Raw genomic sequence first — 22,214 nt, 5'->3', positions numbered from 1 at the left:
CGGCGACGTGCTCATCGAGCGGAAGCGTGACCCACCACCGTCACTGTCGCCGTCGTCCACCGCGACGAACACGGCCACGCCGTCGCCGGTCGACGATGATGCGGCCGGCGGCAGTAGTAGGCGCAAGCGACACGAGATGTTCTGCCGCCGGCGACAGTCACCAGTGTACAGCTGCGACGACGGCGCCAGTGAGACGTCCTTTGTAGCCGGCTCACCCACCGCCGACAGCGCGTCGTCGTCTTCGGTGTACGAAAGCTGCGATGACGACCTGTCCGCTGTGGTCGTGTTGGGCGCCGAACTCGGCAGGCCGCCGTTGCGCCGGTCCGCAGCGGCCATCAACGGTTACGCCGGCTGCTGTCCGTCGTGATCCGCGGTTCGCGTGTGTTAGGTAACCGCCACCGACTGTATTGTCTATGTCACCGCCTCTCGCACTCACACACACTTACGTACTCAAGCCGGATTCACAGCTACGTCGCGTGTTGCGTCGTGTTGATCGAATCGCATTGTGATTGGACATTCATTTTTTGGTTTCATATTATAACCATATAGTTACCGCACCCTTGTACGACACGATACATGACGTAGCTGTGAATCCGGCTTCACTTACTCACTCTCTCTCTCTTTCCCTCTCTCTCTCTCTCTCTCTCTCTCTCTCTCACACACACACACACACTAGCGAGCTACGTCATCTGTCCTGTCAGGTCAGGTTCAAAAGTTAAGCTCGGCCTGACTATAAATTTCCCGGCAATTCGAGAAGGTAACCAAGAATACAAACGACCAATCAGAATACGATTTAGGGTGACTTAACGCTACACAAATCATTTTGAAATCTATAATATTGTTTGGAACATTAAGATACTTCCTGCACCCTATCGTCCATGATCTGGTGATTTTGTTTATTTTATCTCATTATAATATTATCTTGGTTGGCATATTTAAAACCCGAAAGGTTAGCCGCACCGTGACCTTCAATATTTTAAACATTTTATCGATAGTCATAATTTATTGATAACCAATAACTACTTGACCACTGCACGTCAAATATTCTTCAACTTTAAAGTAATACTTAGTAACGGAATATATAATATCAAATATAACTTTAGTAAATTAAAACACTGGAATTTTAACACGAGGCGTGTTAAGTTACGGACGACACCATATAAAGTGTAAAGTCACCTTAAATGGTTCAAATTTAACGATTTAACGTACGTACTTAAGAGCTATGGGTAGGATTGGATTCTTCTGTCTGATATGTGGAATGTACTCAGTGGTTGAAGTGGCTCAAAATAAGTGGAGGAATGCCTTTTATAATTTATATAGATCTCATATATCACTTAAACAATCGTACAAAATAAGTGAAAGGATGGAAAATGTGAATTATAAAAAGCGGAGGAATGTCACTACCACCACCACTTCGACAACTGAATATACTTTATGGCAGGCATGTTAAATTTAAACTATTAAAATTGCCAAATATATTGAATAGCTTACCACATAAAAATATATCGAAACATAAATATTGTATTCAAATCTTTGATTGTATAAATTACAAACACAACAGGTACAGTTAAATGCATTATTATTTATTATTTAAAATACAAAAAAATGTATTAATTTTGTATGAGATAGGTACCTATCCTAGCCTGAGCTATAATTTCTTTTTGATGTTTGCGATGTTTGACATTTATATGACTTATACTCTGTCATAGTTGCCACGAAATGAAAATTGTGATATTTTTTTATTAATTATTTTTACAATTGATTTTACATTAATATTGACCAAAAATGGCTGCGTGTTTGACATTCCTGCTATATGACCACTTTGTGGAGCACTGCTTAGTGCTTACTATAACCACGCAAGCTTCAGCCAATCGCATTATTTTTCGGAAAACACGGTTCTGTGGGTCGTCATCACTGGTGCCTGATTTAACATTTGTGGGACCCCAGGTGACTAGTCAGTTAAAATGTCCCCCCCCCTAGAAAATGATCACCTACACACGTTTTTAATTTCACTGCTCAATAACAACAATTTACAGTTTTAATAATAACTAACTCATTATAATAAACAAAACAATACTTACATTAAGTAAATGATTTCTCTAAAACTCGCATTCATCATTCACACAAAAAAAAATGTAATATTTTGATTTTTTCTACCAATTAAAAAAATGATCTTAATAAAAATTATAAACATGCAATGCACTACTGTAATGTTCGTCGTCATATCGCCGCCAAATAATATATAATACAGTTTATCGCAAGTATATTTTAAAATTCGACAAAATCTAAAAAGTATTTTCTAAAAGATACAATACGGTATAATAGACTTTTTGCGTCAATCCGTAAATAAATGTATAGTCAAATTTCAAAAAATAATGGTTTTCATTCCTTTTTTTAACTAGTGGGTCTCTAGATGGGTGCCTACTTCGCCTAGGGTGTAATACGGCTCTGCAGGTCGTCACGATTGAGTGTGAAGTCACTTCGCGTAAATTTGTAAGGCACCCTCCATGACAGAAGACGTAGGCGCAGTGATACCACCTCTGACGCCATCACTCTTTCTCGCCACTCCCAAAACAGGGTACAGAAAAAAACAAGGTAAACTCTTCCTTACATTATTATTCTATCGCTTACAGTTGTGCCTTCGACGCTTGAGGCGGTCGTATATTATTGTGTATAATACACAATAGGTGTGTCGTTATGATTATAATATTAACTATATTATACCGCGGTTACGGTTACCACCACCTTGCGCACCCGCTCACCCGCATCCGCGACAGCCCTATGTAATAATAACTATTTTAAGTCCATCGTTTATCGACAATATATATAATATCTATTATATATATCTCGATAACAGCACCACTGACTATAATAAATATTAAGTAATGTAAGAGAGATATGTCTAGATATATTTAAGTATATATATGTAGTACATAATGTAAAATGTGTATACTCTCACAAACCAAGCGTGTACATAATGTATACGTAAATGGAGATTAGAGATCGTACTAAGAAATTTCGCTGTACATATTATTTAAGTGTATCTATTATATTATTATTATTATTATTATTATTATTATATGTTACGTTATTCTATAATGTATATAATATATATATATACATTTATAAGGTACGCATTGTATTTAAAACGCGTGTCACACGGTGTTCAATTCAAATAATCGGGGTAATTTTTGATGTTGAATTATATAATATTATATTGTATTAAGATTGAAAATACAGGGTGCGCGTGTTATATGCATTGTTATTAATATTATTATTATTATTATTATTATTATTATTATTACTATCATCATCATCATCATCATCATCATCATCGTTATATATTACAGTAGAAATCGTTTATAATGCCACCGTGGTTCAAGTGACATATATCGGGTTTTATGACCTTAAAGTGAAGGACCCGAAAAAATTTTATATGTTAAATTTGATGAGTATCGTTTCAATATCGGTTGTTATGACCTATTTCCCTTGGTCCCTTGAACGTATAGTTATAGACGATTTCCACAATATATATAATTGATTATTGTGTATAGTTTGAGTGACGGTATTAAAAAAAAAAAAAAAAAAATATTGTAGAAAGGGTTTGCCGAAACGCATATTAATATATAGGTATATAATATTATAATATATACTATAGCTATACGTATTTTAGGTAGACATAAATATATATATAGATGTGGTATCCTTGAAACGAAATCATATGCATATTATGTATTCATTGTAAAATGCAGTTACTAGGCATTCTTCTTTGGGAATTCAGAAAAAAGTAACAATTAATTGAAAAAAAAAAAGTTGTAAAATTTAGGTACCTACGAGTCTACGACATACTTTATTGCGGCAGTCGATATTATAGTAGAATGATGCTTCTATATTACTTCTATATATTCGTAGGCTCGTCACACCTCCGACTGTATATTAAAATCAGAGTACACGAACCATTTTGTTTTCGTTGATAAAACAACGAATCGTAATTATAATCGCACGTAAAAACTGTGAGTACCAGATATTATAGGTATATGTTGCAATACGATGTTACCCTTTTCCAAATGTCGGGCCTTGCAGATGCCGAATTCCTCAGCCTTCCTCGTAAATCACACTTAATCATCGTGAAAGTAGTATTGAAAATATAGGTTCTGAATGTCTTAAAAATTACAAAAACATAATGATATTTAGGTGTACTTTGGAAGAAAGGTGCGAATCAACTCGATAATGCGTGAGACGTGTGATTGGGAATGTCGAAAACCTTTATGAAAAATTTGAAATATTTTTACCACACGTACCTCCCCTTCAGCGGCGTATTATCCAAACTTAATCGCCGACTGCAGGCTTTCCCGGAAAACCCATTTTGGCATGCACACCGTTTATAATTGCTTTTCCGAGACGAGTGTTGCAAAGTTAGGTGTGTATATATATATATATAGTATAAAATTCAAACAGTCCTTTCGGCAAACCCTACAATCGCGCGTCGGTTAATTTATACAACTTTTGTTCCTTTTAATTAGTTTTAATTCACTTTTATATACTAATAATATTATATATTTTTAAATTATTTAATTCCGTAATCAAAATATTGTACTGGACCAGTTATGTTATAACGATTTTACATTAGTTATATTATACGATTCGTATTTGTATATTTGTGCATTGTTCTACAGCCTCTGAAGTTGCAAACTATTATCTTAGCAACTCTATAAATATACATATTAAGTACTTATCATCGAAATAATTTAATGTTTGTTCAATTATTTTCCACCACTATAATGTTGGGTACCTACATGGCTACATTAATACAATAAGGCAGGACTGCAAGTAATCTTTTAGATAAGAAAAAGTTAAATGTTAATTTAATTGTTGCCTGTTGGTAAACTCAGTTAGAAGTTAAAACACATTTTTTTTTCAAACTTTTTATTAAGTTAAACGATTAAATTTTTTTTATACATTGATAGAATACTTTATTTTTTACGAACCCAAAACTAAATTATAGACTACCTATTAAAGTGTTAATACTTTTTACAGTATTTAAATATACAGTAAAATTTTGGTAAGACAGAAAATTTCTTGAGTCTCAATTTATTCAAATACATAATTATGAATATGTTAGCTTCGTCAAGAAAGAAATTCCGTTAAGATGGAAAAAGTGAATCCCAAGTGATTCCGTCTTATGAAGTTTGACATTGATTTTTTTTTTTTAAAAGAACAATATAGTTGCCTATCTAATAGGTAAAAAATGATTGATTTATATTATTTAATTAACTCATAAACGCTAAACTAATATGAACATTCAGTGAAACTTTCAAGTATCTACTGAAATTTTGTCAAGAGGTACACCAAAAACCAAAATCAACTATAGTCAATTAAACCAAAAATGTCCAAGTAAAGAAAAAAGCAATATTTTTTCAGGGTCTGTGGTCAAGTCTTTTATCTCTTTATTATTATTACAATGTATTTCAATGATTATTGATTAATTACCTAATTAGTTACAAATGTTGGAATATACTTTGATGTAAGACATTAATTTGTATATTAATACATTTCATTATACTTTGATAGTTCTTATAAGTAATTTATAAATTAGATAAATTATAAGAATTATAATGGATGGTAAATAATTTAAGATATACTTTGATCTGAGAATTTCCAAAAAGAATAATTTGAAAAAAAAACTGAACTGAAAAAACAAAACTGTACAAAAAAAAGTACATAATACTGTACCATTGAAAATTGAATTTGTTCAACTTTTGGCTTAGGAAATGCTGGGAAAACGTTTCTCCAGCAAGCACATTGCAAAATCGGGTTTACTCGTGTTTAGGGGGATGTACGAAATTGTACAAAATCCTGTCAAGGTTTGGTATTAAAATTCGAAAGTGGCAGAGCTGGCTAAACGGACCTAAGAATAAATATTATTATATTCAAAAGATGTTGGTGGAACAATAACGATTTACGAGTTACGACCAACCATACAATGGATGGAATGTACTACGCTTATAAGTTATAATATAAGATGTACCTATCTATATACATTATTTTGAACAGTTAAAATATTTATTGTTTTTGTAATTTTTTTTTATTTACTTTTTGTATTGACACTATGGAAAAATGTACAAATATGGCTACGAATCACTCTTAGACCATAATAAATTATGAATAAGACAACAAACGCAATGAATAAAAATGTGCTTATTACATTAACCAAAAAATATTGATACCACGTCAGGTTAAGAGCGTGAGATTTTAAATGTGGAGCTCCTTTATGACGTAGAACGTACTCTGTCCAGTAAACCACTGATTCTGCAGGTGACATCGGTCGGTCTTTGAACCGTTCAGAAGCTATTTTAGCGTTTTTCTGGTACCTGCGGTAGACGTACGTAAAAACAGTGGTAAGTAAGTATCTATTATACGTTTGATTAAAAGATCTAAAATGTCTCACCTATCGTTGTTTACAATCTCCGAAATGGCGTTTAACAGCGTACCTTCGGTAACAGATAACAGGTCCATACCGATCGCCATCCCGGCGTTGACCAAATTTTCAATATTTCTATGTTGGTCGTGGTAAATGGGAAAGCCTAGTACAGGTACTGCAGCGTCCAAAGATTCGTACACTCCGGATATGCCTCCATGACTTATGAACAGTTTGACATTGGTATGCACTATACATAATGAATTCGGTTTGATTACTTACCTAACATTACACAATTATTAATATAGAGTGCTAAATGCTTCAAACATGTCTAGATCATAGTTCGTACACAAAATGTCGCGTTGTGGAAACCATTTCCGGGACATCACATTGTCCGGTATTTCTTTCATTTTTTCTTCGTATTTCCACAACACCTTCTGAGGAACTCGAGCGAGTGCATCTTTGAAAGCTAGCTGAACAGTTTCCGGTAACGATGACATCAAAATCATAGAACCAAACGATAAGAAAATCACCCCGTGAGGCGCGTCGTCGATGAATTCTAAAATGTCCTGTGAATAAATGGAACCAGTTGTATAAAATATATTTAAAAAATCGTTTCAAGCTGAATATTAAATGAGTATTAACGGTGTGCAGAACAAACTCGGCATAATCAAATTAGTAACGCTTCACGTAAGCGTTCCCACGAATCACATCAATCACGTACGTATGTAAATTATAGGACTAATACCTAACAATATAACCACAGATTATACTAAAGACGAGGACGTAGTAACGCATATGTTGTCTCTGGCATCAAAAGTAACATATTATCGAATTTTCATAGAAGAATATAATTTATAAACTGTGTTTGAGTAAACAGCCTTCTTCAAATTTTCGTTTACCGTATAAATTTAAAAAAAATAGTTTTTTATTACATAAATAATTTCAAATTGATATCGCTCGAGCTCTGTTTCTCCTCTAAAAACGCAATAATATAAAAATTTACTCTTATGTAAAATAATTTGTATAATATCATAAACTGTAGTGAGAATCCGTCACCTAAGCAGATTTGCCACCTTAGGTGGTATTAGCAGACAACCCATTCAAGTCATATTAGAAATTACATACATACAACAAAACAAATTTCTAATTAGCAGAGTCAATTAGGCGTTATTACAAACACATTTTAGTAGTATATAGTATATACTACCTATAGTTAGAACTATTATCGAGTTTTTTTTTTAATTTGTTTGATTATTCTAAATTCATTAGGTATAACTTCACCGTACTTTAATAATAATTATTATGATATAAGGTTGACGGTTTTTTCAGCATACCGTCCTATATCGGTTTTTGCCCGAATACCACTAAAGCAGCATACTCGGCACATACCAGTAAACCGTAATACCGTAAATTAATGAGGTTACGGTTTTTCGGTATAACATAACATATAATGTTACCTACATATGTTATTATAAAAATTGTTTACTCCCTCAGACCTCAGTATAATATTTCGGGGTCACAATCCCCAAACCCCCTAGTGTTGCCACGGACCGCGTCCTATATATAACCTTCGGTATAGGTTCAGGCGGTGTCAGGTGAATGCCGCCGATTTGGACAAAGTCAGACGTCTGCGACCTAGCCGGTATGGTGATGGAATGCGAGTTGATGAAAATCATTGACGGTCGGACGAGGTCCATGGCGTCGTACGGTCGCGGGTTGCTTCGCCGCAGCTTCCACTCCGTGTACCAGGTCAGCGCCGAACAGTACACCATCAGCGCCACGTTACCGAAACGTTCGGCGAACGTTTTGGGCGTGCCACGGCGGGACATGGCATGCCCCGCGGCCGCCAGGTTTGGGACGTGCCCCGTCAACGGACGTTCCGAGTACGTGACCACCGGAAACGCGACAACGTGCACCATTGGCACGCCGAGCACGTTGGCCACGTACGCCACGCACTCGGACATAAACGGTTCGGTGACGACCAAGTCGAAGTGCCACGCCGCAGCCCTGTTCAAGATGTCTACCATCCGGGGATGGCCGTAAATCATGTCGCATCTCTTCCGGGAATGGTTAATCATGCTCGGCATCGCCTTCCGCAATGGAATGTAGTTTTCGATCAGGAAAGTCGCGTTTATTCCGAGATTCGGTGCAATTTTCTCGGACACGTCCACCTCCGTGTAACCATCCCGGTCACCGTCCACGAACGGCGTGAACACGGTCAAGGTGTGACCGCGGTCAGTCAACGCCCGCAACATGGACCGCATCACGTTCCAGTGGCTCTTTCCCGGGATCGTCTGCACCGCCAGGATGTTCGCAGCACTGGCCGGCGTCCACTGGAGCGACGATGAGCACGCATACAACGCAACCAACGTCGCAGCGAAACTGAACATGTTTTTTCTTCTTTCCGGTTTAAAACTGTGATACAATATGGAAAGTGTAAAAACAGCATTATTATTATTATTTTCAAAAAAAAGTTGGCAAAATAGTAAAAATAAAATTAACTCAAATTATAGGTGTGTTAAGTGGACACAAGATAACTTTACTCAGTTAACAAAAAATGTTAATTAACTTTAAAAGAACAAATTGAACTGAAAAAAAATATGGAACTTCTATAACTATCAAAATATATTAAGCACAATTAGTATAATCAAATATGTTTATTTATTTTTTATATTATGATTTATATCTTAGAGATTGTCACTATCTAAATTAAGATTACTAATGTCCTCCAGTCTCCACGCCGTCAAATAAATCAAATAATATTTAATAATTCCAATTTTTTTTTTTTTTTAATAAAAGTGGGATTTCTTTTCCGGAAACCATTTTTCTTCAATCTAATATATTTTGGTATACTACACAGATTTTGGAATTATATAGTAATTGGTGTAGGGGTGGTTGTTACTTTTTGTTTTGTCTGCATAATACATCGTAGTATGTAAGTATGTAACAGTTTAAATACATTTCAGAACAATTCATTGATATAATACAAATTTAATACTTCAAAATAATTATTAAAAAATAATAATGATAAAATTACCTAACAAGAAAAGATGTATTTTATGTAATATGTTGCGAAAAACAACCAACAACATTTTGTAACTATCAGTTATTTTTTTATTACTGAAACAAATTTTGAAGGTAAGAAAAAGTCTCTTTGGACCATCTTTGGTTGGGTTCCTAGACAAGTGTATATGGTAGTCAGCAGTCAGCACGGGTTCGATGTGGTTAAATTAGTTAATATTTTGTTATTTGGTAATATACCTAAATGTCGAATACCATCACAATTATTTTTTTGAATTAAAATTACAAAAATGTTAATAATTGGAACAACTATAGAGAATTATTTTTGATTGTATATTAAGGAATGGATTTTTAAGACGTAATCTTAGTAAACACGGTGTAAATTTAAATTGTATCAAGTTTCTAATGAAATGAAACATTGGTAGTACGAATTTTTAAGTTAGTCATGCCTAGACAGACTTTTCTTTTCTACAATATGTAGGTATATACAGTGGCGTATTTATGGGGTCCAGAAGTACTGGATCCCCGCAAGACCCCAAAAAAAGGTTAGCTGACTTTAATTTGACATTATATTATAATATATTGTAGATGATGTTCATACGAAGACGTTAAATATAACAATAAATAAATAACAATTTTCTAATATCAAATACTTATAAAATTTGTTAGAATCAACAAAATGTTTGGATCTCCCCCCCCCCCACCCCACAGCAAAAAGTTGAAAATAAGCCACTGGGTATAGCCTTAAGATATTTAAATGCATTTAACTATTTGGTTAGCATACACGATATGCCATTAAAAATTAAAAATACAATACATCCCATTAGAGATTAATAGATTACCTGTTACTTACCTATTAACTTTTCAAAAATCACTTGTTCAATATTAAAGATCCAAATAAACTAAAGCAGGAACCATCCTAATTTTTTTATAAATAGTACTAGGTACATTATTATGTAATGTCAACTGGTGTTGGAAAAAAAAATAAGCTCTTTGATCAACCGACAAATTCAAGTTGATAAATTTTAAACACTGTCAGCTATAATTTAAAATTGATAAGTTATATTAAACGATTACAGTTATGTAATATGTAAAAAGAAATAACATTTGACTATTTTAAGATGCCGGTGATTGGAACGAGGCATAATATCAATTGATAAAATATTCAACCATATAAGTTGTCCATGGTAAAGAAAAAATTTTAAAATACTGAATTAATTTTAATGACCCATATTTTAATTGATGATAAATTATTTGTGGTTCGACCTGCACTAAGTAGGTATCGAGCAGATTATCAAGCGCGATGTAGTGCACATTCGTGTTTCGTATATATATATTATATATATATGAGTTTGCAGTAGAGTACACTCCTAGTTTTTTTAATGGTAGGGGGGTTACACAATCCAAAACTACAATTAATTTGGATGGGGGGAGGGGGCTGAAGACTCAATTTGCCGACTAAAAATTTTTTTCTTGTTCTACTCGAAAACTAATTAACCTAATTATGGCATTATATAATAATGCAAATTATTACAAATTTACCAGCTGATCCCGTGCACTTCGTTGCCCGTTAAAAATGCCGACTAAACTTGATGGTGATAATACGAGCAGTATATTATCAGGTGGGCAATCCACCTATGGTGGATTGCAGACCTCGCTAGGTGCATACTATATTACTATCTATAGATTGAATAATAACTTTTATAATTATAACTTTATCTGATAACAATTTTAACACATCTAAAAATACATTTTATTTTACTCAAAACATATTATTTAAAATTAAATAACTATTACAGGTATCTTATTGAAATGTGGTGGAGTGGTATAAATGAAAGTGACACGTTTAACGCGTTTCTGAGGGACATGGTATTTTTATTTTTATTTAAATTTTTTATAATTTTAATGAATAATGAAACTAATAACAAGACGACGACGAAGTTGATAATATTATACAATAATTTGTAATTTCAATACCTAATATTTAGTTACTTTTAAATATTTTTGTTCGTCTTTTAACCACTTTTATTATTTACTATCCATTGTTCTCATTTTTTATGTAACAGATTGAATAAAAATCGTATGAACACTATGAACCAGTAATAAAAAATGTAACTACTTTTACATAATCTCACTTACGACTTATTACAAGAATACATTGTCTACAATTTTAATTTAGTTGTAGAGTAACACGGTAGACGTAGAGTACAATCAAACAGTAGAGCGCATACTACAGGATTGCCTTATTTTGTATGTTTTTTTTTTTAGTAGGTTTATAACATGTGTTATTGTGTGCCTATGTGTGTCATGTTTCGTCGCTAAAAACCCTGGCGGTCACCCATCCGGGAGCTAGCGACGCCCGATGCAGCGTAACCTCAGCACTTTAACGTAACTGAGATCAGCCACTGCGCCACCTGGCCGCCTACCTACGCCCCTGGCCCTGCGTATAACTTAGTGGCCACTGGCCGCGATTTTGTTCGTAGTGTCAAGTCCTGTGCAATGCCACACCCGCTTTTTTGATATCTATAAATAGTCAGGGAAAACCACAGAATATTCCACGGTAATATGGTGTGATAACACACTATCACTGACCAATGAATTTATTTTGTCATTGGCCGAGTAGCGACTAGTGAGTAACCTCGGAGTGTGCCGTGTGGGCAGTGTGGCTTGTCGACAGTAAGTGTTTTTGTCTGCTGCTTGTTGTTTGACATAATTTTGTTAATCTTTTACGCTTTGTCTTTCGTGTAATAATATTATGTTATATTTAATTTATATCATGATTCATGGTTGGTCTTGGTTGTTGTACAATTAGTGTTGTCCCCGAGGTCCGTTTACCGCTACGATGCTGATTCTGTTCAATTTTTTCTATAGTTTTATAGTTCATAGATAATGTTTCTGCACTCATACAGGTGCATCAAGTGTCAGCTTTGTATCGTATTTTGTCAATACTCAATAGTTGGCTGTTCGATCACTTGATATTTTTTTCATTGTTTAGTATTGGCAAATTTGTTTGGAAATTTGATTATTTTTTCGTCTTACAGTTAGGCCACAATAAAATATTTTCGTATTCAGGTATTCAGTACGTAGTTGCATAACAGTCTGGTTTAAAATCAACTGCAATAGATACCAAAGGTAAGAAAATGCCTTCATTCATTAAAATATAATTAAAATTACATACATACTATACATAGTAAACTAACATAGCAATAGCCACTAATACTCAATTGATACCATAAACGTATTATGATAAAATACACTATGAATGATGGTTGTTTTATAATAATAGTCACATTAAATGTATCTCCAGACTCCAGTACACATTTTGGGAGTTGGGTTCAGTATAGGTATTACATTTAACAGGTTAACTGCTACAGTATGTAATACCTATACTGAACCCAACTCCCAAAATGTGTACTGGAGAGACATTTAATGTGACTACTATTATATATATATTATATACCTAAGTTAAAATCTCCTTGAATCTGTGTAGATTTATGATATGAATTTATGTGGTCATATTATAGCTTCTCATATTTTGTATTTTTGTATCATTCCTGGTCTATTCTATTAATGGTACATACTATATCTAGGTAATTAATATTGTAATTGTAATATCTGATATGTTTAATATTTAAAAAGCACTATTACCATTTTAAAAGGTTTTATATCCATACAAGAAATGGATGACATGCAAGTTACGAAATCCAATGTATGTATAACAACAAATTATAGAAATAAATCACACATGGTTAATGTATTTGGGGTCCTACAATCATTACGCAAGTATGTCATGAATAATTTAAGCAGCTAGCAAAAGAAATATTAATAAAACCATTTTAATTTTAGGGATGGAGTCTTATGTGATATTAAACTAGAAACCGATGATGGTACAATAGTAAGCGGACATAAAATTGTTTTATTATCTGCTAGTCATTATTTCTGTGCAATGTTCACTAGTTTTGATGAAAGCAATAAAGACGTTGTTAATATAAGAGATTTTGATTCCACGGCTTTACAATTGTTAGTTGATTACATTTACACTGGTGAAATTCTAGTTAGTGATAAAAATGTACAGGTATAAATACATTTTTATTTTTTATGAATTTCCATCAAAATGATTTGAATGCATTATTGTTGATTCCTAAAGGATTTGTTACCAGCTGCAGACCTTCTACAGTTAGACTATGTTAAAGGTGCATGTGCTGCATTTTTACAAACACAGCTGGATCCTACTAATTGTCTCTCTATCAGAGCATTTGCAGATTTACATAACTGTTTAGAATTGCTGTCAAGTTGTGAAGCATACATTAAAAGACAGTTTCTGTATAATTAATTTAATTTAATTTTCTAGTTTCATCATTAAATTGTATAATATGTTAAGATAAATCATTATTATTTTCAGATATATTGTTAAAAATGAAGAGTTTCTATCTTTATCTTCTCAAGAAATGATAAATCTAATCTCCAGTAATGTTCTTAACACCCCATCTGAAGAGAAAGTGAGTAAACCAAAATCCAAAATAGATATGATAGTATTTCTATTATATAAAAAATTGAAGATCATTATTTACTTTATTTACTTATACTTACATATAATTATTAACATACATAAAATAAATAAATACGTAAGTCTAAGCAAAAACAAAAAAACTGCTGAAGTTCTATAACTACATTTTAATCAATTTTAATTTAATTTAATTTCTTTGTTGTAGGTATATGAATGTGTTATTAATTGGATTAAACATAAATTGTGCGTGAGATATGATGATTTGCCTAAATTAATGGAACATATACGTTTGCCACTATTATCCATAGAGTACATATCAATTAATGTAATTAAGGAATCTCTTATTAAAAATAATCCTAAATGTAGGTTTTTTAATACAAAAAACTTTCTTTTAAATTTACTCTTATATAATTATAATATTTTAGGTAAAGATTTTCTAATTGAAGCTCTACATTTCCATGCACTTAAGACACAACAGATTATCAATATTCCACAAACTATTCGAAATACTCCCAGAAAATCTGGACAAAAAGTATTATTCTATTTTAATAAACTTACAGTTGCAATAATTTTATTGATTTAATCTTGACAGATTATTCTCATGTTCAATGAGTTATCAAAACCCAACTGGTATGACCCAGCAACTAACTCAATCCAGGTATTACCAGAAATTGAAGTTTTAACCTATCCGGCTGCTTTTGCCTTAGTTAAAGAACGTTTTGTATTTGCTATTAGCCTTAGTAGAAGAGATATTAAAATGCTTGATTTATCTCTGCACCCATTCTGTTGGGTGTCGGTGGTGAGCATGTCAGTTGAAAGATTGGGTTCATCCAGATATGGTGTATTAAATGATTGTTTATATGCAGTGAGTTTTACCGGTTATTAATTATTATTATAAATATATATATATTTGTATAATATAATATTAAATGTTAGATTGGAGGACATGAAGGCAACGATAATTTCGCTTTATGTAGTGCAGAGTTTTTTGATATGAAAATTCAAAAATGGCGTATGATAACTGATATGTCAACTAAAAGATGTTTTTCAGGTGTTGGAGTACTTAACAATCTTCTATATGTGGTAGATATTTTATTCTTTTGTTTTTAATTTGTTTATTTATTTATTGTATAATATCTCTTATATAATTCAATTGTGTAGATAGGAGGTTGTTCTTCTTTGATATCTTTTGCTATGAAATCGGTTGAATGTTATGATCCTTGTCTTCACACGTGGACACCAGTTGCTGAAATGACTATATGTCGTGAATCTCCTGGTGTTGGAGTGTTGCTTGGAGTTCTATATGCTGTTGGCGGGGTAAATAAATCAGGAGAATTAAAAAGTATAGAGGCATATACAGCAAGTTCTGGAGTTTGGTCTTCTACTATTCCTGATATGCATTTTACTCGATGCAATCCTGGTGACTTAAATAATTAATATTTTTTCTAAGAAAATCTTGGTAGAAATATATTTAATTAAAATTAATTTTTAATATAGATGTACTTGCATTAGATGGATTGTTGTACATTATGGGAGGACGTCATAACTGTTCAAATAACGAATGTACTTTTGGTTCTACTGTAGAAATATACAACCCCCATACTAATACTTGGTCTATGGAAACATTGACAAAAAGCCTTGGTTGTTATGGTCGAAATAGTGGAGTAGTCGTGGATAAGCTACCATATATTATAAATAATTAGCAGAGCCAATGCCATCATGGAACATACAATTTTATTAACTAGAATGATTTTTAATCTACTTGAAGTCTATACATAATATATTTGTATCATAATAAGTAGTATCTAATACTATAACACAACAATACAATTAATATAAATTTAGGTACCATTTTAAAATATATTTTTCTACTTTTTGAACAAATTTTTATACATCTGTGATTTATCATAAATTCATAAATATATATAAGCTTTAATATCTACCGTACTAACACAGTCCTACTATTCTATCATTAGTTCTTCTAATTTCCCTGAGTGTTCTGTCTGAAGCTTCCCAAAAAGGATGTAAAAAGTAATATTTTATTACATTTGATATTATATTTACGATGACTGCGAGAACCTTTTTTTCTGCTCTTGACTTACATATTTTTCACTTTATTGTGCTGCTTGCTAATTTCTTATTGCGGGCCACTCCTGTCCACAATTCTATAATAATTCGATAACTGTATGTACCGATCGAACACAGAAACAAACGCACACGTTATTGTTGATTATAATTCAAGTGTATGCTTTCATAGATTGTGTCACCTCTCAACCGTATGGCCCGCATTGTGTCAAACGTTTCGAAAAAGAACATAGCGTTAAGGGTATTGTTGCCGGTTTTTCCAATTATTATTATTATATCCATAATTCTAAAAAATTTGAAAATCATAATTTAGTTACTACCTTCATTATAATACTTTTTCACTAATCTACTACCAGATACCTACTTAGGGGGGAGTTGATACGGTGTATTATATCAACGAAAATTATTTCACAGGAAAAACGCAAGCCCTGTAGAATAGTCGGATCTCTTTAATTTTTTTATTATAAGAAGAAAACTCTTTTCAGGTTGGATCAAAATCTGAATTTTCATTTTACTTTAAATATTGCTAAAAAATATGTTTGAAAAAAAACAAATATTGTACATCATTCAACTGCATCATTTAACTTCTACAGTTATAATTTTGAAAATCGGGCTTGAAAAATACGCTCTACAAAATGTTCTCTTCTTTTTAAATAAAAAAAAATTAACGAAATCCTACTATTCTACATAGTGTGAGAGTTTTTCCTATGAGACATGTTTTTGTACTAAAAAACAGACCAGTTCCAACGCCCTTAAGGCTAACACTCACCTCCGGAGTCCGGACACATCCACTTCGATGTAAACATCCCCAAACGGCATGGTGACTACAGTGTGGCCGCGGTTGGTCAAAGCTCGTTGCAGTATGGTGGGCCCAGGGCAGAGTACAATTGGGGGCCTAAAATATCATTATTATCAGTCGCATACATATATCATATAATATGATATATAGATAAAAAGGGGGCAAGGGCGCAAATATACTTATAAAGATAGTTGTTTGCACTTACAATATGGATAATAATTAATAAGTAAATAAATTAATAACACAACACGCCATATATTTAAACTTGATAATATAATAATATGGATAAATTGATAAGTAAATAAAATGTAATACAATATAAAATTAATGTATTATTAATTAACCTACTTTTTATATTTGCAAATGTATCGGCGGTATATGTCATTATATTATATATAGTTGGTCAGCAATTGCATTTTTTATAAATATTATAGCAAGTTGGTGACCTTTCTTTCGGTCAGTGCTTCGAAGTTAGTTTCTTTTATAATTTTCAGCTTTGAAAATTGAATTTTAATCTTTAACTCGTTTAAAATTCGATACATTTATTTGACGTAAATTATAATGTAGAAATGTAGGTAGTAAAAATTATAATAATTTAATGTATGAAATATAAATAATACATTTATTTTTTGTTCATTGACTTGACTTTTTGTATTGTATATAATATAAAAGCGAGGCTTGTTGTGATAATGGCGAGGGTCCCTGCAGTGGCTGAATGTATTTGTTTGGATAATGATAATTGTACAATAAAATCGCGGCAAATTTGAATAGACCAATCGGGAAACAGTAGTCGTGTATACCCTGTTCGCCGAGAGGCCAGGACTGCGCGGAGGACGAAAACTCGTCGATCCCCGCGACTTTTACTCGTAACGGCTTCGCGCCAGCTGCTCAAAATTCGGGCCATGCATCAGCATACAGTGTCATGTTTTATTGTAGTGATTTCAAATCATATGTTCGAGCACGTTTCGTGTTATTTTTTAAATAATTAATATCTAATAAAAATGTGTTGTATGTACTTAATAATAGAATATTATTATATTATTATCATTAATACGTAGCATAGGTATTATTATAGCGGCCGATACGAACATTTATTTGAACTCACTAATCGTAAAGAAGGGATATTTGACGGAGCGCCCGTATTTCCGTCAGTCTTATGGTCCTGGTATCTCGGCGAACAGAGTATAGTAATGTACATTGTGTGAATAATATGAGAATGTACTCGGCTGCACATCTACGATGTTTGCGGCGTCTACCGCTTCATGATCAGTAACACTGTGGAATTTGACATTGGTTTTTCCCGTTTCCAGCAATCTATGACACAATGCAGATATAATATTTTATTCGTCTGGATCAGCGTGTCTCTCAACGTTTTTACAGCCGGGTATCGCCAACAATTTAAACCGTTCATTTTTTAAGCTATTTTGGTATGCTTGACAGATTTTTTTAATTAAAGTAGTTGGTGTGGTTAAAATTAATTTTTTTCTTTTGCGCAGGCAATGTGTATTACATTATATATAACAGTATAAATACATTTTTATTAAATACTTACATCACATGTATGTTGTCATAACTCACAGATATAATGCAAACTTAAAATAATTTCAATGCTATGAACAATTAAAAAATATATTTTGTGTAGCCTATTAGAAGGTTAGGTTTAGAAAAAACGAAACACTGTACAAATGTTGTAAGAAAACGTATCTTTGAACAGAAAGCTCTGATCAAGTGAGTGTAACGGTAACTATAAAATTGGTTAATATATTGGTATTTGGAAATGTAGCTGAGTACTTACTTCTAAATAGGGCGTATCACAGTTATTTTATAACATTCGAATTGCAGAAATGCTGATAAAAGTAACAGTTTTAATGAAATATGTGCACAATTGTACTTTAAGGAATGGAAACATTAAGGCATTAATAGCACTATGTCAATTATAATTTTACCGAAATTCTAGTGAAAAAAATCAATCTTAACTAGACCGAGTTTTTAAGTTATTCATGTCGACAATGCAGTAAATCGTATTCAAGTATATTTAACTATTATCAAAAGTGAGGTGTAATAACAACTAAGCATAGTACCTACATGAAGAATACAGTGGTTATAAATAGTTATAAACTTTTTTTTTCTAGTGTGGGACTTTTTTTTGTTATTTTTTTTTCCGCCATCATTCTTACCTCGGCGTCCGGGTCCCCTCGAGAGGTTTGGTTGTATTATTATTATTATTATTTACCCTCATTGACTATTGTCGATAGCCGATAGGATAAATTGAATTTTTTTTTTTACTCTACCTATTTTTCTCTAGTCCCAGTTTTGTGCCGTTCGGCTTCTCCGGCGCCAAATCAACTTTAAATTAAAATAATTATCCTTTTCTTACTATACATGATTTCACGAGTTTTACCTATTGTTATTGTTATTATTATATGCATGATTTCATTCCCGTGTTACGTGTCTCGAACGTGAACAAAATCCACGATATTCTGGCCTTTTGGGTCTCGATTCGTGGTTGGCGACTCAATATTGGGGAGCGACCTGGTCGGACACAACGGAAGAACACATGACGAGCAAATTGCCGAACGGTCACAGAGTGAATAAAAAAAATCATCATCATAAATTATATTATCTGTAACCAATAGCAACCCGACGTTGCTCGTGTCAAAGATCGGTTTTAAAAAAAATAAAAACGTTAAATATGCCATATATTCCTAATTTTGTTACTACAATAAAATATAATAATATTATGTAACCAATGCAAGTCCTATAAATATAGTTCGTATAAAAATCCATTGGAAAAGGCATACCTTCAGTCTTTCCCCAATTTCCTGGAAAACTTTTCCAATTTATCTTTTCGTATAAAAACCTCGTCGAACTATTTTGAACCTTAAAAAATGTGTCAAATCGCCAATCGGTTTCAAGTGATGCGATCAGCGACCGACAGCATTTATTTTTTATTTATATTACATAGACTATGTTGTATTATTCTATACACGCCTGACGTGGCTCTTGATGGGTTTGTTTTTTTTTTTATAACTAGTTGTAAATAAATGTATATCTGCCATATTTCATCTAGTAGAAATGTAATATGTAACTATTTAAATAAATAAAATCATGTGCGTGCTAGCCATAGGGATTGCAAAAATAAACTGTAAACCACCCTCCCCTCCTTGTCACAAGGTATCTGTTGATATACCTGACCTTTATTGTAGAGGGTCCAGTGGTCGAAATGGCTCAAGATAAGTGGAGGGATGCCTTACAATTCAGATTTAGGCCTATACGAAAAATAAAAAGTTTTCTTATACATAGGTATAAATATAAAAATCATAATGATTATTTCATTTTAAAACACAAGCCTTAGGAGGAATGCGTTATTCTAGACAAAATAAATAGAGGGATGAAAAATGTAAATACAAAAAAGTAGAGGAATGTCATCCCTCCGTATCCCCCCCCCCCACTTCGACCACTGAGAAGGTCCATTAGTTTTTCAGTTTATTAACTTCGGATAAACCAATATTAATTCTTAGTTGTATAATCCGATTTCGACCGTGAACAAATACATAATATAATACCATATAGGTACTAGGCAGTGCAAGGGAGTAGTTAGAGAAGATGATGGAGGGTGTTCGGTGAAGGACCAGTCGACCTTAGTCGACGATGAAAATTTTGAACTGCCCTTAAGTGGATGGTATATAGGCAACTTAATGCGCTCCTTGATGCTCAGTGCATAGGCAACCTAATATACCCCTATTGGTTTCGTGCATAGGCAATTCTTTATATTATATCCGTGTACTCACTCGATCGACTGCGGTTGAAAATGACAAGCACGAAGTGTGCCAAGACGTCGAAGTTGGACGTTGACGCAATGTCAACGACGGGCGATGATTTTAAAAACAGACAACTGCAGGTGATTTGAAGTTTGCCGCAATGGCGTGAACAGAGATTTTATTGCGTGTAATTAACGATACAGAATAATATATATTGGGTCTCATGTATATAATATACGACAAGACAAGTGAACAACAGGTACGACAAAAAAAATCCGAATGATACGGCAATAGCAACAAGTGGAATTGATATCATTAACAACGATATCAATTGTACATAATAATTAATATTTTACATAATGATAATGGAGAGAAACAATAGATAGGAATAATAATTATAATGGCGCATGCAAGGAGAGGAAAACAGATAACACCGATTTCTGCACGGGCACGCGGAGCTTGCGGGGGTTCAGTCATGTACCTTTGATCGCTGCGACGCGGACGATACTATTACGATGTGTCGTAACAACGATGGTATCCAGAAATTTATCAATTTTCCAAATTGTTGAACTAATTTGAGTTAGATGGACAATATTTGCCTATGGTGGATTGGATATAGCCTTAGGTTTTGGTTTACCTAAATAGTAACGTGGTTCAAACTACATTTTGGGAAATATTAGTATTTATATATGCTCGACTTGTTGGTGAAATCAGAATTTACCTATGTTATTTATTTTTATTTTTTTATTGTACATAAACAAATCAAAACTTAATTATAAGTTTCGCGTGGTCAGGTAAATTCTGATTTCACCAAGAAATTAAACATATGAATACCGACACTTCTAATAAATCTTTTAGGAAGTACCTAGACTAAATTCGTTGCTAAAGTGTTACTGCCCATGGTCGCCACACAGAATAATTGGTAAAATCAGTCTTCTTAACGCTTCTGACGGACAATGCTGGCATGTTCGCAATAAATACCTTTAAAAAGACTCGAATATGTCTTAAAAGAATTGCAAACGCTATTATTTTTCATCAAATAACCTTAACGATGACTGACAAAAATTAAGGTACAGTAATCCTTCATTATCTGCGGTAAAATATGTATTAATACTGTAACGTTTTATCGTTATTATTATTCGAACACTGTAGATAATTTGTATTTTAGACAACTGTACATAATACAACTATGTAAGTACTTTTGTACTTATTATGGATAAATCCCACACGTAAGGTACTTACAGAGTTTTTCCATTCTTCCTAATTCATATAACATAGGTATGTACAGTATGTTTATAAACAATTAATAAAAATTGGATTAATTAAAAAATGGTAAAAATATGTATATTAATCTCATTATATTGTGATTTTTAAAATTAAGAAAATAAAACCTAACCTTGTTTACATTAATTTATGGTTTCATTATCCTCGCAACTTTTCTGGAACGTAACCCCCGTGGATAACGAGGGATTATTGCTGTACTTCCAAGTTATAGTACCTGGTCAGTGGTTACGTTTAAAAAAAAGTAAAGGTGTTTGAATTGGTAAACAAGTGTACTTTGCATCGGCCGGAACATATTTTTATATATTGTATATCTTTTAATATATAGTGTGATCTCGA

General features: G+C 33.0%; 2 protein-coding genes across 6 annotated transcripts; one reads left to right on the top strand and one right to left on the bottom strand.

The window, feature by feature from the left end:
* Positions 1-3,742: 3,742 nt before the first annotated feature.
* Positions 3,743-17,468, bottom strand: LOC111033091 (UDP-glucuronosyltransferase 2B15-like). Of its 4 annotated transcripts, none has more exons than XM_022313685.1 (6): positions 17,182-17,468; positions 16,804-16,929; positions 7,918-8,836; positions 6,768-6,987; positions 6,449-6,668; positions 3,743-6,371 (listed from the first exon to the last, which is right to left on the bottom strand). In XM_022313685.1, exons 2-6 carry the CDS (start codon positions 16,851-16,853, stop codon positions 6,086-6,088), a joined length of 1,695 nt encoding a protein of 564 aa, XP_022169377.1. In that variant the 5' UTR covers positions 16,854-16,929; positions 17,182-17,468; the 3' UTR covers positions 3,743-6,085. The 4 variants fall into 4 exon arrangements, with proteins under 4 accessions (XP_022169377.1, XP_022169379.1, XP_022169378.1 ...); XM_022313687.1 differs by having other exon boundaries at positions 7,990-8,836; positions 17,182-17,466; XM_022313686.1 differs by lacking the exon at positions 17,182-17,468 and adding an exon at positions 17,039-17,072.
* On the top strand, positions 11,472-15,833 carry LOC111033090 (kelch-like protein 2). Of its 2 annotated transcripts, none has more exons than XM_022313683.1 (11): positions 11,472-12,574; positions 13,102-13,225; positions 13,289-13,517; positions 13,590-13,765; positions 13,845-13,941; positions 14,155-14,311; positions 14,375-14,481; positions 14,542-14,814; positions 14,886-15,032; positions 15,111-15,369; positions 15,447-15,833. In XM_022313683.1, exons 2-11 carry the CDS (start codon positions 13,122-13,124, stop codon positions 15,650-15,652), a joined length of 1,755 nt encoding a protein of 584 aa, XP_022169375.1. In that variant the 5' UTR covers positions 11,472-12,574; positions 13,102-13,121; the 3' UTR covers positions 15,653-15,833. The 2 variants fall into 2 exon arrangements, with proteins under 2 accessions (XP_022169375.1, XP_022169376.1); XM_022313684.1 differs by lacking the exon at positions 11,472-12,574 and having other exon boundaries at positions 13,112-13,225; positions 13,289-13,337; positions 13,400-13,517; positions 15,447-15,652.
* Positions 17,469-22,214: the final 4,746 nt, after the last annotated feature.

The sequence above is a fragment of the Myzus persicae genome, unplaced genomic scaffold, assembly GCF_001856785.1.
Source record: "Myzus persicae strain clone G006 unplaced genomic scaffold, MPER_G0061.0, whole genome shotgun sequence".
NCBI lineage: Eukaryota > Metazoa > Arthropoda > Insecta > Hemiptera > Aphididae > Myzus > Myzus persicae.
This window is presented reverse-complemented; position numbering and strand designations above follow the sequence as displayed.